General features: G+C 42.3%; 3 protein-coding genes across 3 annotated transcripts; 1 reads left to right on the top strand and 2 right to left on the bottom strand.

Annotated features, from left to right (window-relative positions):
- Window positions 1-1,925: 1,925 nt before the first annotated feature.
- On the bottom strand, window positions 1,926-5,585 carry LOC112291651 (disease resistance protein UNI-like). Its single transcript, XM_024539382.3, has 3 exons — window positions 5,449-5,585; window positions 4,442-5,092; window positions 1,926-4,233 (listed from the first exon to the last, which is right to left on the bottom strand). Exons 2-3 carry the CDS (start codon window positions 4,898-4,900, stop codon window positions 2,740-2,742), a joined length of 1,953 nt encoding a protein of 650 aa, XP_024395150.1. The 5' UTR covers window positions 4,901-5,092; window positions 5,449-5,585; the 3' UTR covers window positions 1,926-2,739.
- Window positions 5,586-5,733: 148 nt separating this feature from the next.
- On the bottom strand, window positions 5,734-6,983 carry LOC112291652 (toll/interleukin-1 receptor-like protein). The gene is made up of 2 exons (XM_024539384.3): window positions 6,577-6,983; window positions 5,734-6,455 (listed from the first exon to the last, which is right to left on the bottom strand). The coding sequence occupies exons 1-2, from the start codon at window positions 6,693-6,695 to the stop codon at window positions 5,735-5,737; spliced, it is 840 nt and encodes a 279-aa protein (XP_024395152.2). The 5' UTR covers window positions 6,696-6,983; the 3' UTR covers window position 5,734.
- Window positions 6,984-7,185: 202 nt separating this feature from the next.
- LOC112291650 (uncharacterized) lies at window positions 7,186-11,723 on the top strand. Its single transcript, XM_024539381.3, has 3 exons — window positions 7,186-7,854; window positions 8,055-9,997; window positions 10,325-11,723. Exons 2-3 carry the CDS (start codon window positions 8,388-8,390, stop codon window positions 10,890-10,892), a joined length of 2,178 nt encoding a protein of 725 aa, XP_024395149.1. The 5' UTR covers window positions 7,186-7,854; window positions 8,055-8,387; the 3' UTR covers window positions 10,893-11,723.
- The last annotated feature ends 1,315 nt before the right edge of the window (window positions 11,724-13,038 follow it).

The raw sequence follows: 13,038 nt of genomic DNA, 5'->3' as shown, positions 1-13,038 counted from the left end.
ATTAATTGAATTGTAGATGTTCACTAAAATTTCACCCAGACTTCAACTTATAAGAAATTAATAAGCATACAAAATTTGAGAAGAATTGGACTTACCAAATGCAAGAAAAGCTTCCAAAACCTCTTGGCTATTGGCCACCCTCCTTCTTTGATTTGAATGCTGATCTTTAAACAAAGATTTTTTATTTTTGAACTATTCAATTGCTCCAAAAATTGGATTGTGTGTAAATATTCAAGTCTAAATTTCTTTCACTAATTTTTGCTTTAATCGAATTAGTAAATATTGCCCAATTGCAAAATCCTTCATTAATGCTAAATCTTAATTATGCAAGAGCATAACCCATAAAAATACTTACATTCTTCAATTTAATTATTCAATTGACTTCAAATTTCTTACACACATTTACAACAATTATTACAATAAATTTCCAAATTTTCATGTATAAATATGCTATAAAACTCATAAAATCTTTAAATTTATAAACTTATTTTTATTTCTTAAAATCTAAACCTCCCTAATATAGTACTAACTTTGAAAATCCCTCAAAACCTCAATATTAATCCAAATGACAAAGAAGCAACTCTTAAAAATCTATTCACTAGTCTTCTCTCTAGTCTTGCTCTTTCATTGAAAAAAGAACTTTGGAAACATTGTAGGTGTTTGGTTTTATCCTTCAGGGTTTGATTTTGATCCTAGTTGGTAATTGATATTTTTTAAGTATCAATTTTTGTTTTCTTGAGGTAATTTTTGCTAAAATAAACTTCTAACTTTCTCCTACATATGCTTATATTCTTTATTTTTCTAATCTACCTTGTTTTGTATTATTTATGGTTATTCAAAATAAATAGAATTCATTTTCATAAAATACAGTTTTAACACTATAAGATTTTATTACTTACATATCTTTTATCTATATTTTTCTTTTATACCTTTTTAATTAGGCTCTTTTATAATAAAATATTCTCTTTCCTCTTTCACCTAATGCCCCTATTACTATATAATAGCATAGAAATTCTTTGGCCTCCTCTTTAGTTGAAAAAGCCTTAAACTTTGATCCATTGAAAGCTCTCAACACATCTTCACATTCATTCCACATAAAATAGATATTAGAATAGAATCCTCTTCTAATGACATAAAATTTAGTAGCCAATTGAACATTAAAATCCCGTCTCCTCCTAGATCTCAAACTAGATACCACAATTTGAAATTATGAATATTGACAATGACTATTAGAGACAAGGTCAATACTAGATTCTAGAACTCATGGATGTACTATAGAAGCAACATCCATGAACTAATTGCTCCATAGTTCAATACTATCCAAGTGAAGTATACATTGCTCCAAGGTTTGTACCAACAAAGTGAAGACGTTAAAAAAGAAGATCAACAAAGCCCAAAGCAACACCAAGGGAGCTTAATCCTATAAGATGCACAAGTAATAAAATTTAGCAACAATCAGATTACATAAACTCTTACAAAAGAAATATGGATGTGGTTGTCACCCACTTGAGTGTTACCATAGAAATACCAAAGATCATCCATCATGTCAAGTTGCCAAAATAAAAATAAAAATAAGCATTGAGCAAGACGGAATGCAAGAGGGAATGTTGGAAGAACTTAGTCAATCTTTTCTCAACCAATGTGCATCAAGTTAGGTTTTAGTTCATCTATGATACCATGTCCAATCCTTCACTTAACAAGTATTTAGCATCTTGCCCCTTGTCTCTTCAGTATGTGTTTCTATTTTGAAAGTACTTCACAAGTATTTAGCATCTAGCCTCTTGTCTCTTCGGTAGGTGTTTTATTTTGAAAGTACTCCACAGTGTTACTGTGATTAGTCTATAAAATTAATCACTATCATCACATGGAACAAACCCATCATTAAGGTATGTTTAAAAAAAAATCAAAGAATACGTACACAGAAATTTCTTAATGTATGTTGCAATTAATCAATAGCAAGCTTTCACATATTATTTAAGCACTGCAACTCCCCACCGGCAGCGGCGGCCTCGATGACAAGAATGCGGTGGTGGATTTTGGTGGATTTCGATTTCGTCCCGTGGTTTGTGGGTCGAGATTTCGCTGCAGCAGGGCCATCGAATTGTCCGACTATGCGATAGTCGTGGTCTGTTTGCTTCGCTTCTTTGTCAGTGTTATAATGTGTATGTAGTCTCCCCGTCCTCCTCCGCGAATTCAACTTGGCATGACATGGTGCACCTATTTCCGGCACAAGGACGGCGTTCCTGCGACCCTAATCGATGGAGTCGCAAGAGGCTTAATCGAGGATTAGTCCCCCAGGCATCAAATGATGGGACTGGGTTAAATAGTGTTGCCGGTTGCGATCCGGAGAGAGCAAGGAGTTGGGTTTCTCAGGTAGAGGAATGGACAGGAAAACGTGCCGAACGTGGGGCGGGGAGGGCAGGGAAGGGAAGCGTGCGTGCGTGTTGGGCGAAGCAGGTCTGCGCCATTCCTCATGGCTGGGCGGGAGATCGGGGCCAGCTGGATCTCCTCTTTTGCAGACTACGCCGTTCCGCAAGACTTTTCCCCATCGCCACCCTCCCCCCCCCCTCCCCACATAATCCCCTCTGCAGCTCTTCCCCCGCTTCCTCTCGCCCATGCTTCACTCCCTCTGCTTCGCTCATGTCCAACGTTTGCAACACCTTAACACCCAATCCTCGAGAGCACGACCCCATACGCGGCACCCATATCTACGGGATGAACAGGTCAACTCCCATTGAGCTACACTTCTCTAGTGCCAACAGAAAGCATTTTTTGCTTCCTTTTCTGATTAGCCTCAGCTGAATATTCCTTCTTCATAATGGTCACTGGCTTTAGTAGAGGCAAGGAAGCCAATGTGTACACATCTTCGTATCGGAGTATCCATTCCACTGCAGAGTGGGAGAAATCAAGCAGTTCAAGCTTACGGGATTTGCTCAAGTCTGGCAGATCCATTAATTTGCTGCAGTATGAAATATCAAGTTGTAGCAATGCAGGTAAAGGCCCCATTTCCTCCAGACTCTTCAGTTCAGTGCACCCTTGCAGATTGAGAATCTTCAGACTGGAAAAGTTCGATCGAACTCGGGGTTTCACCAGATGTAACGGAACACCAACATTGCGTAGATAGAGTTCCTTTAAGTCCGGGACATCGCTAACACCCACATTAGATAGATGTAATTCCTTCAGGGCAGTCAGGTCACTTAACCCGAGACAAATGGTTAAGTTTACACAATTGTAAACCTCTAGAGATGCCAAATTGCGACATCCTCCAACATGGAGAAGTTGCAATCTGGGTAGCTGCTCAAGCCTTTCCAAGCTCCTCAGATTGCGGCAACCCTTGAGGATGATCTGTTCTAACTTGGGAAGGCTTCCAAGACCTGACAACCTTGTGAGATTGTCACCCAATACCTCCATCTTCTTCAGGTTGGTAAACCTATGGAAGTCAGGAAGTTCCGTGGAATCAACATGAAGAAGTTGAAGCTCCTGCAAGCCAATCAACTCACCGAGACCTTCTAGGCACCTCAAAGGTCCCAAGTGGTATGCAACAACCCTTAGAGATTGTAAATTAGACAAACGTGAGCTCAAACCCCTGACAGTGGGTGCTTTGCAAAAAGGGCCGGAGAAGTATATCTTTTGTATCAAACTTAGCTTGCTTAAATCTGGATATTCTGATCGACATTCCTCTACTGTGAGCTCGAGCAGATTGGTACAGTGGTCAAGGTTTGGTAGATTCCGAAGATCTTGCAAGTGTAGGTACTTGAGTGAGACAGGTAGTTGATTCAGAGTTTCAATGTCTATTTCAACAGAAACCAGTCTCAAATAAGTCAAGTCTTTCAGCTCTTGCAGCCCAGGAAGTTGGGTGAGGCCTTCACAGCCATTAACATCCAAAGATTTTAGAAGCTTCAGCCATTTCAAGTCCAAGACTTCATCGCCGAGGTCGCACTCGAAAAGCTTCAAAACAACAACATTCGAGAAATACTTCCATTGAATTCCAGCAAAACTTCTCAAATCATAGCCCAGCTTTAAAGCAATCCTCGCCAACTCTTGACAGCAGTTTCCGGCTCTTTCTTTCCGAAGCTCAGTGATATTGTCTGTCACGTACAAACATTCTTGAGTATCAAGGTTCATTGCTTTCGCTTTCCATTTCGCAAACTCTCGGAATAAATCGTGCATGCGAATACTGCAAGAGCCATCACCCAAGTCCTCCAACATCCCTCTTGTGTTCAAAAGCTTCAACTGGTGCCAAAAACAAACAGCACAAGTCAACACATATAAACAGCACTTGCCACAGATTCATCTACTACCTGGTGACAGGAGTGTAAATAACTTATTGAAGCCATGACTTGCAACAGCGAAAGAACACAGTCAACACAGTTCTAACCATTATCAATCACAACAAATAGAAATTATAATCATTGCACAAAGTATCTACAAAAAGCCTTACCCGTGTGATAACCTGAGTCTCACTCAAGTTATGGAGCATGCTTAGCCACGTGAAGATGCTCCCAGGTATCCCAAGCGTGAGATATCTTTCAGGTGTAAAGAGAGCTACATCCATAAATAGAAGCTGTTCGGCTCTACGCAAGCTGTAATAGCTTCTTTCAAAAATGCTGAAGACAGGGTGTGGCATTTCCCCGGATAGATTGAATTTAATGTCGGGTTCTTCTGCTAAGATCTCCTGCCATTTTGACGGGTCGACGCTTCGCAGTTGCCCACCCAAAACCAGTAGCGATAGTGGATGATAGTGATGATCAGCGTCATCACCCTTGCTATAAAGACACTCTTCAACACATTTTTGGACAATGTTGTCATGGTCCTTAATCCAAACAGAATCGTCACCAAGTCCCACACGCTTGAGAAACAGCCTCGTTGCCTCGTTTTTCTCAAGATCTGGCATCTCCATACAGTCTCTTTCATCAATCTGAAGGTGTGATGTAAGTATGCTGCGAGTACGTGCTGTCACGAGAACCACACTGTTCTCATGAAACCCAAAATCAAGGTATACACTTGCTTGCGTAGCTGTTTCAGGTGACACGTTATCTATAGCCAAAAATGTTTCCTTCCTCCTCACTTCCTTCTGCAGGTAATTTTGGCACTGCATTGCCCATATCCATATGTCAGATATAACGTGAGGGCAATATAAGTGAGGGCAGTTAACCAACATGAGAATCCAGGCCCTAGAACCATCTTCAAACACTCAAGCTTGCATTTCTGCAGGACTTTGCAGTTACACAATCGGGTACACGTTTACCTTCTAGGAAATCAATAACCCACTTGTCTAGACTACGGCAAAGTACTCAAATGTTTACCACATGTATCTGAAGCATTATATACTTTATAACCACCCTCTCTTTGAGTCAAGTAACATTCAATATCCATTGTTCATTACCAACGAGACAAGGCAACTCCCAAAAACAAACTCCTACTTTGAACTAGTAGAGTAGGAACTACCTGGCCATGGTCTCAGTTCTCAAACCCCCGCCTAGAATCTGTCTCTGTAAGGCATCTTATGAGGAGCTGCAAAAACTCTTCTTGTGTGTGGCTGCCAATTTCCACATGGCACACCTTGCCATGGAATTTCGTCTCTAGCTCATCGAGTAGTTCCTTACAGAAGGTTGTTTTGCCGATTCCGCCCGCACCATACAAGCCCACCACGCGGCCCCCATATCTACGGGATGGACAGGTCTTCTCAACTTTTGCAAGTATTCTCCGTTGGTCACGACAGGCTGAACAGTTATCACCATTGCATAACAAATATCCAAACTATCAAATAACATCGCCGGCTAAGGCCAAGGCCTCCAAGTACCGAAGGCATTTCTAAGACACAAGAGAGTAGTAAACAATGACATTTTAGCGTCCTTCCTACCCGACAAATTCGCAACCTCCCTTGAACGTCTCCTGCATTGCCCCACCTTACATCAGGCTGAACCAATTCGCACAAAGCTTCTGCAACTTTGTTTCGATACGATGAGTCTCCTTCTCCCTGCTCGACATATCCAATACCATTGAATTTTGGCAACTCCTCCAACGCATACTTCCATCTGTCAATCTTGATCCTTCCATCCGCTCGTGCCCAGCCTTCCCACAACGAGAACCACTTGTTCCGCCTTGTTGAATCCTTCAATTCAGTTAGAGATATCTTGAAAAAGAGAGGCAATATCTTCAACCCTTTGTTTACACCTAATTTCTGTTCCTCCATGAAAGCAACCAGCTCGAGCATAGGCCACTTTGACGTAAAAAATTCCTCAGACAAGACTGCTACTGCCACCTGACACTGTTTCGCAGCTCGAAAGATGGCATCTGGAAACCTCTCACCCAATGGTAAGCTGTCGATGCGTTGATCAAAGAATGGGAAGCGATTGACGTTCTCCAATTGAACACACAAATCCTCCACGAAGTTCTTCTGCGACCCACTATGACTCAAGAATATCTTGTGCTTGCGTTGAAGCTCCGAGTTCCTGCAAACAGATCGAATGTAAGCGGTATTAGAATAAGCCTCTGAACTTAACGAAATTGTGATTCAATTGCAAATGGACAAAGCTAAACATTGGTTGAGGAGCAAACTAGAACAGTACTCACCCATAGCCTTCATCTGGATTCAACTGATTCCATCCGCTATCGCGATTAGGCCGTTCGGCTCTCACAGTATCCGAAAACACATCTATAAGCTTGCGCCCTAAATCTTTGTTGTAAGCCATTACTTTCACGGCCCCGCTTTCTTGCCCTAGCGAGTTCGAACTACAACATGAGCCACAATCTCTGAAAAAACTTCCCTCAGTAGCATGCCTCCCACAACGTTGGCGGCAAAAGCAGACAAAGTGCAACGAGATAAAGCAGATCTGCGAAGTCTCTGCTACTCTGCATCACGGCTTTCCTCCTCTCTGCTTTTCTGCTTCTTACGCATCTCCACCCCTACCTCTTCCAAGAACCTCCCGGTCCAACTTGGAAGGCATGGCGTCGGGAACGCGGGGGGTGGGAGACGACAAGCGAAAAGAGTCGCCCGAGGTAGGGCTAAAATGTTTCTCTCGGACAGATCGCCGCGGGCTGACGAGCGACCTCTGTTCCCGATGAGTTGCACGTTTGGGAACGCCCCGAGAGGGGTATCTGGTCCGTCGGATCATTCTTCCTGTGATCGGCGGCGAGGGACTGCGGAACGGAACCTGGGAGCTTAGAAGAACCCTCGGGGTCAGGATGATGATTCGGGGTCTCGGAGAGCGACAAAGGTTTTTAGAGTGTGTTGGGAACTAAGTTGTCGATGTTGAATTGTATGCATGCGAGCAAGGAATTAAATTGCTTGTACAGTATCGCCCTCTACCGTCATGGGATTACTGCGCAGAGGGTGGGTGGCGCTTTAGGTGGGACATCTAGACTCTTAGGTTGCAGGGTTTTGAACTATCTCTTATTCTTGGAGAGTAACGAAATAGGATTTTACGGATTCACGAGGTTTTGTCCTTTGTCTCTTGATTTTTCTTATAAGCATCCCTAGGGATAAGCAGGGAACCATCTGCGCTGTATACCAAACAGATGCAGATGCAGGGGAGATTCACAGCCTCCAAATCGATCGGAATGAACCTCCTGAAGCTGACATAAGCCTGGCAGACTAGAGACACAGGGAGACATGCGACCTCGATTGCACAAGTGTTCGCAAGGTAGTGCAGTCAAGTTCGAATATTCCAACTCACTAAAGATCTAGTCCTGACCAAGTATCGGAGGTGCTTGGTGCCTGAGTGGTTTTTCTATTAATAAGGATTCCTTCCACTTCGGCTTCAACTCCCATTGAGCTACATCAATTTCTGTCCTTGCTCGCCGTGTTGGACAGTGCGTTGCGTTTAGCGTGCACGCAGTGAAGTATTCTCTGTAAGTATTGTGGAATGTTTCTGTGCTCACATGTTGGGGGGATATCAGTTGTTTCTCATGACACTTGAACCTCTGTGCCGGGACTCGCATGCGGTACTCACGATGCTTATTTGATGATCCATTCTGAGCGGAGTGTTGTGATCCTGGAGGCTTCATGGGTTGAATTTGACCATACGAGCATGTTGTTTCCCTCTCTTCAGACAGCAGCCGAGGAGACCAGTTAGTATTGGATGAGAGGATTCTTTCAAGCTCCAGGACAATACCGATTGGGTTCCAGTTGTGTCACCTGCTTTTGTCTTAGAAGTGCTCCACATGTAAGCTTACGATGTGCCATGGTGAAGTTGATTGCTTTCATGGAAGCGCTGTTGCCAAACTTTTTCCGAGTCATTTAATGTCAAACTTATTTTTCACTCTACAAGTAGCCGTTAGAGAATTTGTATTATTTCCTTAGATTAGGGTACCCAGGTGTACGACCAGTTTGGTGAGTGCTTTGAATTCCCGTTAGCAATTTGTCTGGAGGACTGTCGCTTGGGATGGCGTTCGAGGAATCTGTACCCGAGACGGGATCTTGGGATTTCAGGGAAATTTGGTTGAGGGATGAGTCCGACGATCCAAAGAGCAGAACCTACTGTGTAGACTATCATGTAGGTTGCATGGAACAACCATCTATAGAACGACTGGTGGAGCGTGTAAATCAGATGCATTCCAGCCTGGATACCGAGTGTGCCGAACTGCAAACTCATGCTGCGAACGCCCTTAAAGCAGAGGTGGAAAGAGATTGGGAATCCTCGTTCCAAGAGTACAGAAAATTTATAGAAGTTCTTGGCAGAGTCGGGTATGATGAGTTTGGGACAAAGTCGTTTCGCCTTTATGCGGATTACGTGTGGGTAGAAGCCTGGGCAGCCATACCGTTGGCTTTGCACAATCAAATCAGGCTCGGAAATTACGACTTGGCTGTAAACGTTTTTGGACATCTACGAGCATCGCGGAACGGTGTGATGAGTGAACGACTCCCAATGAATGCTTATGCAAGCATAGACCAACACATCAGAGTTATTGATTGGGAGACGAGCTACATGCTCAAAGGACGCGGCCAAGAGGGGCTGGCGCAGATTCTCGCGGAGCGTGCTGTTCGGGACTTTCGGCCCCGCTGGTATCTACATGATGAAATTCCTGCGGAGGCAACTCTGTGTCACCTGCTTGGCAACCAACACCGCAAGTTTGGGCAGTACGAAACGGCAATGAAATGGCGATCCGAACTGCGAAAATGGGTGGAGTGCAATGAGTTATCGGTGGATGCTGAAGTGGAAATTACATTAAGCGATGCTTTTCTGCTATGCGACATGGATAATTTCTCGGCCGCTTCCCACGAGCTCCTCAAGTTGAAGCAGAGGATCAGTGATGCGGACATGGACAACGTGCACCTGAGAAGAGTGTTGCATGTGGATAACGCCTGGTGGCAATGCCGGAGGCACCTGGCTCTCCACCAGGGTCTCCAGGATTCCGAGCCGGCCGCGCATTCGGGTAGGTTCAATAAGGCAGATTATGAAACGACTGCATTCTCAGTCTGTAGTGCAACGTATGCGCGAAGTAATGGATTTGAATTCACGAGGTTTATGCAGGAGGTGTCGGAGTGTATGAGCTGCATGGATGATTTCCCAGATTCTGTCCGTATGATTGAAAACATATTTACTGTTACAAGCAAGGCGAGCTCCACTTCGAGTTCACAGGTACATATAACAGATTTTTACTTCGACATCCCAACTGGTCAAACAAGAATTGGTGACACATTACTTCATGAAGCGTTTGCCCATGTGCAAACAATAGTTAGTGGCACTTTCGTTGCTGCAGCTTCAGCCCGTGTGCTGCCAGAGGATTTTGGTATACAGCTAGAAAATTCTGGTATACAGCTAGAAAAATTACGGGATTCTGCAACTATGGGACTCCAAGCGGAGTCATATAATTTTTGGCATGGAGCTTTTTTCTGTTATCGAAATTTTCTAGAAGCACTTGTCTCTCGCTGTGACTTGCCTCCGCCTGGCAGCTATTTGCGGCATGCCTATCAAACACTATTTATATGGGCTGCACTCCCTTACGCACTGACCTACCACACACAGCTCAAGGACTACGAGCATTCTATCTGGTGAGTACTGTTTTCTCGCTTGCGCAGGTCATTCTTTACTTGTTCCTTGTCAAGCATTGCAGTGTTGTCCATGGCAGCACTTGTTTTGTGTCAATCAATTTCCCTGTTATAGCGTCACTATTAAGTAGGTTGTTGGCAGTCTTCCCAAACATGGTTTAGTGGTCAATTGTCGACGAAAGGGAAGAAATGCCTTGAGCTACCAAGACAGGCTGTCGATTTTTAGTACCATTTAGTGATCAAGAATTCTGTTGTACCTCGCAACGCCTTATGCAATCTTTGTGTTTTGACATACCTTCTGATGACTGGTTTAAACTTTGAATTCCGTAGGTTATTGCGAATCATTCAACTGGTTATGGATGGTATTGTCTCTGGCCCTTGGCTCGGGGGTTTTGTTCCTGGCGTTACAAAGGCAGCCTATGTAGCCGTGGAGTTGCAGGTGAGGATGGCTGCGTGGGAATGGAGTTGGGCCCTTATTGAGGAGGGGATGGTGGATAAGTCGGATATGCTTAGGAAGATGGCAACAAGAAACTTCCCAAATCAGTTTCTGGTTCTACCACCTCAATTAGGCATGGATGACGAGGACCGTGCCAAGGTTTCGTTGTGTGAATTATTGCACAATTTATATTGCGATGTAGGGGACTATGAGGAAGCCGGAGCTTGGGAAGCCAAGTTTTCTGACTACGTGCATCGGTTTCTTGGTATGCCGATGTCCGAACCTCATTGGCAAAGAGTTGCTGGTCGCGTGCTCCTTATCGACCCAAAAACACCAGCATATCCTCGAATCACTCATGTCCCAACATGTATCAGATTTGCGAATCCTCCTCCCCGCTCAAGCGGGTCGTCAACACCAGAACGGATGTTCAACGCCAATCCAAACAACAGTCTTATATTTTGACGCCTCTGTACAATGGCTACCAACTTGCATGGATACTGCAGTTGTCTCAAAAGAAAGACTTGTTTATGTGATCATTCTTGGAAAGCGAAGGAAAAAGTCGGACTACGAGTACCATCACGGTGGTATCGAATTTGCATCCGCATGTCCTGCCCATCTGTTCTCACTGGCGCAGCCTGTCAACTTGACGAGTCGTTCCAGTGCTAGTACGTGAAATTTGATACTATTTCACGATGTACTGGATCAACCATAGCAGTCTAATAGCAATTCATTGATCATGTGGTGATTGCACCTTTGACAACGTCGCCCCGCACTTGATCGCCGTCGCCGACAGCCTGAAGTTCGCCTGGCGACCCCTATTCATTACTGCATGTTCAATCGATCAAGAATCGACCAAGAGGAGATGAACTACGATCAACTTCTTTGGAAGCTGTTTGCGTATAACTTCTAGCACTTGAGGTCGTACTTGACATCAAGTCAAGCACAGGATTTACAAGAAGCATTCGTTACACTTCCATCTCTTCTTTCGGAAAGAATCGCCTTGTAGTTAAGTCCCAAACTCTATTCAATGAGTCTTGTCTTTTCTCTGCTCTGTCACTAGTGTAGAATCTAGATGAGATTGTGTGATAGCATGCTTATCGAAGGCGTCGGATGAGAGCTTAGACGGGCCGGAGTGTATCGTGTTGGACAGTAGTCATTTGTATTGTATGCTTAAAGTAATTCAATGTGTATATCATATTGGATGAAAGCACGATGTGGGTACTAAAAAGTCATGACTTCTACAGAATGACTACATGTAATTCAATTTATGTATACTTCACATTTCGCCTTTAATACCATGTATGCAACTTCAGCCATGTTGTATGTATTAAGAGTATCATCTCATTTTTGTAATTTTCTAATATTGGTTCTGTACAAAACAAGGATTTTTTTTAGATCCCACCATTTTAACAGGGGTAACCATATCGTGCTTTCATCCCATTGGTTCACGAATGCTTTTTGATAAACAAGGTCATCATTAAAATCAATATGATTGTTCTATATATCTAGCCAATACATTGCTTTTTATTTGATACATTGATATTTTAGAATAAAGATGTATATCCTACATCCATATTGTACTTTTATGACACAATGGGTGTTTCTTATACATTTTTTAAATATAAAATTCATGTCCTATAAATTATAATTTAAAAATATCAATTCCTATCTAAATATATATTAATCTATTTAACCCCTAAATTTCTTTGAGAATTTCTTACAAAGAAACACCTCAAAACTGCATATTCTAGTGCAAAGAGAGGGGAAGGAAAAGAACAACTTCAATTTCTATTTTTAACCATAATATCTTAAATTGGAGTATTAATTTTCAAGAACATGTAGTCTTTTTTTTCAAATTTTTCACCGTAAGCATTAAAAGATCATAGTGTTTCAAGTGAAAAACATAGTGATTTTTGGACCATATGAAACATGATTAGCACACTTTGTTTCCTCTTAAAAAAAATATCTCTTGCATCTTTTCTTTTGAGGAGATTATTAGCATATAAAAATTTAGACCATATAAGCTATGATTTTTCCAAATTTCAAATGAAACAAAAGTGTGTAACATTCTCAAAATAGACTTGCAAGTAGAAGGGGTTCAAAACTTGCTAATTTGAATTTTGTTTTTTGAAAATTAAGGATCTTAACCCCTAAATTTCCAAGAGTCCCCTCGGGAGACTCTTGAAGGTTTGGGCAGGTTCCTATGGTGTCAATTTATGACAGTTTTTTCTGAATTTTACTCTAGATGGACATTACAACAAGCTTTGTGTGAGTCTAAATGTTTTCCTAAATCCGACGTTTAATGAAAAAGTTATAGGTTTTGAAGTTCAAATGGTGAGAGTGGGCACTTAGGGCACCTACAAAAACTTTTGATATGACACTCTTTCAAATGTGAGATTTTCAAAACAAGCAAATAATATTATTTCCTTTCATATTGTCAAAAAATATCTCTTGTCTATAGTGAAATATAGCATATTAATTCAAGTCAAACATTTTCACACATTGTCATACATTGCCGGGCAAGGTACCAAAAAATCTTCTTCTTTTCCACATAAAACTTAGAGATCTTCATATTGTTTACTTCTTATTTTTTTCACTGCTTTTGTGG

Source organism: Physcomitrium patens, chromosome 14, assembly GCF_059467195.1.
Source record: "Physcomitrium patens ecotype Gransden chromosome 14, ASM5946719v1, whole genome shotgun sequence".
NCBI lineage: Eukaryota > Viridiplantae > Streptophyta > Bryopsida > Funariales > Funariaceae > Physcomitrium > Physcomitrium patens.
Note: the sequence above shows the minus strand (reverse complement) of the source record. Positions and strands in the feature narration are given on the sequence as shown.

Bases quoted from the DNA above. Each gene is read 5' to 3' on its own strand.
- LOC112291650 (XM_024539381.3), top strand. From the start codon at position 8,388: ATGGCGTTCGAGGAATCTGTACCCGAGACGGGATCTTGGGATTTCAGG. The intron at 9,998-10,324 runs GTGAGTACTGTT...TGAATTCCGTAG, and splicing joins GACTACGAGCATTCTATCTG to GTTATTGCGAATCATTCAAC.
- LOC112291651 (XM_024539382.3), bottom strand. From the start codon at position 4,900: ATGGAGATGCCAGATCTTGAGAAAAACGAGGCAACGAGGCTGTTTCTC. The intron at 4,234-4,441 runs GTAAGGCTTTTT...TTTTGGCACCAG, and splicing joins AGACTCAGGTTATCACACGG to TTGAAGCTTTTGAACACAAG.
- LOC112291652 (XM_024539384.3), bottom strand. From the start codon at position 6,695: ATGGCTTACAACAAAGATTTAGGGCGCAAGCTTATAGATGTGTTTTCG. The intron at 6,456-6,576 runs GTGAGTACTGTT...ATCTGTTTGCAG, and splicing joins AATCCAGATGAAGGCTATGG to GAACTCGGAGCTTCAACGCA.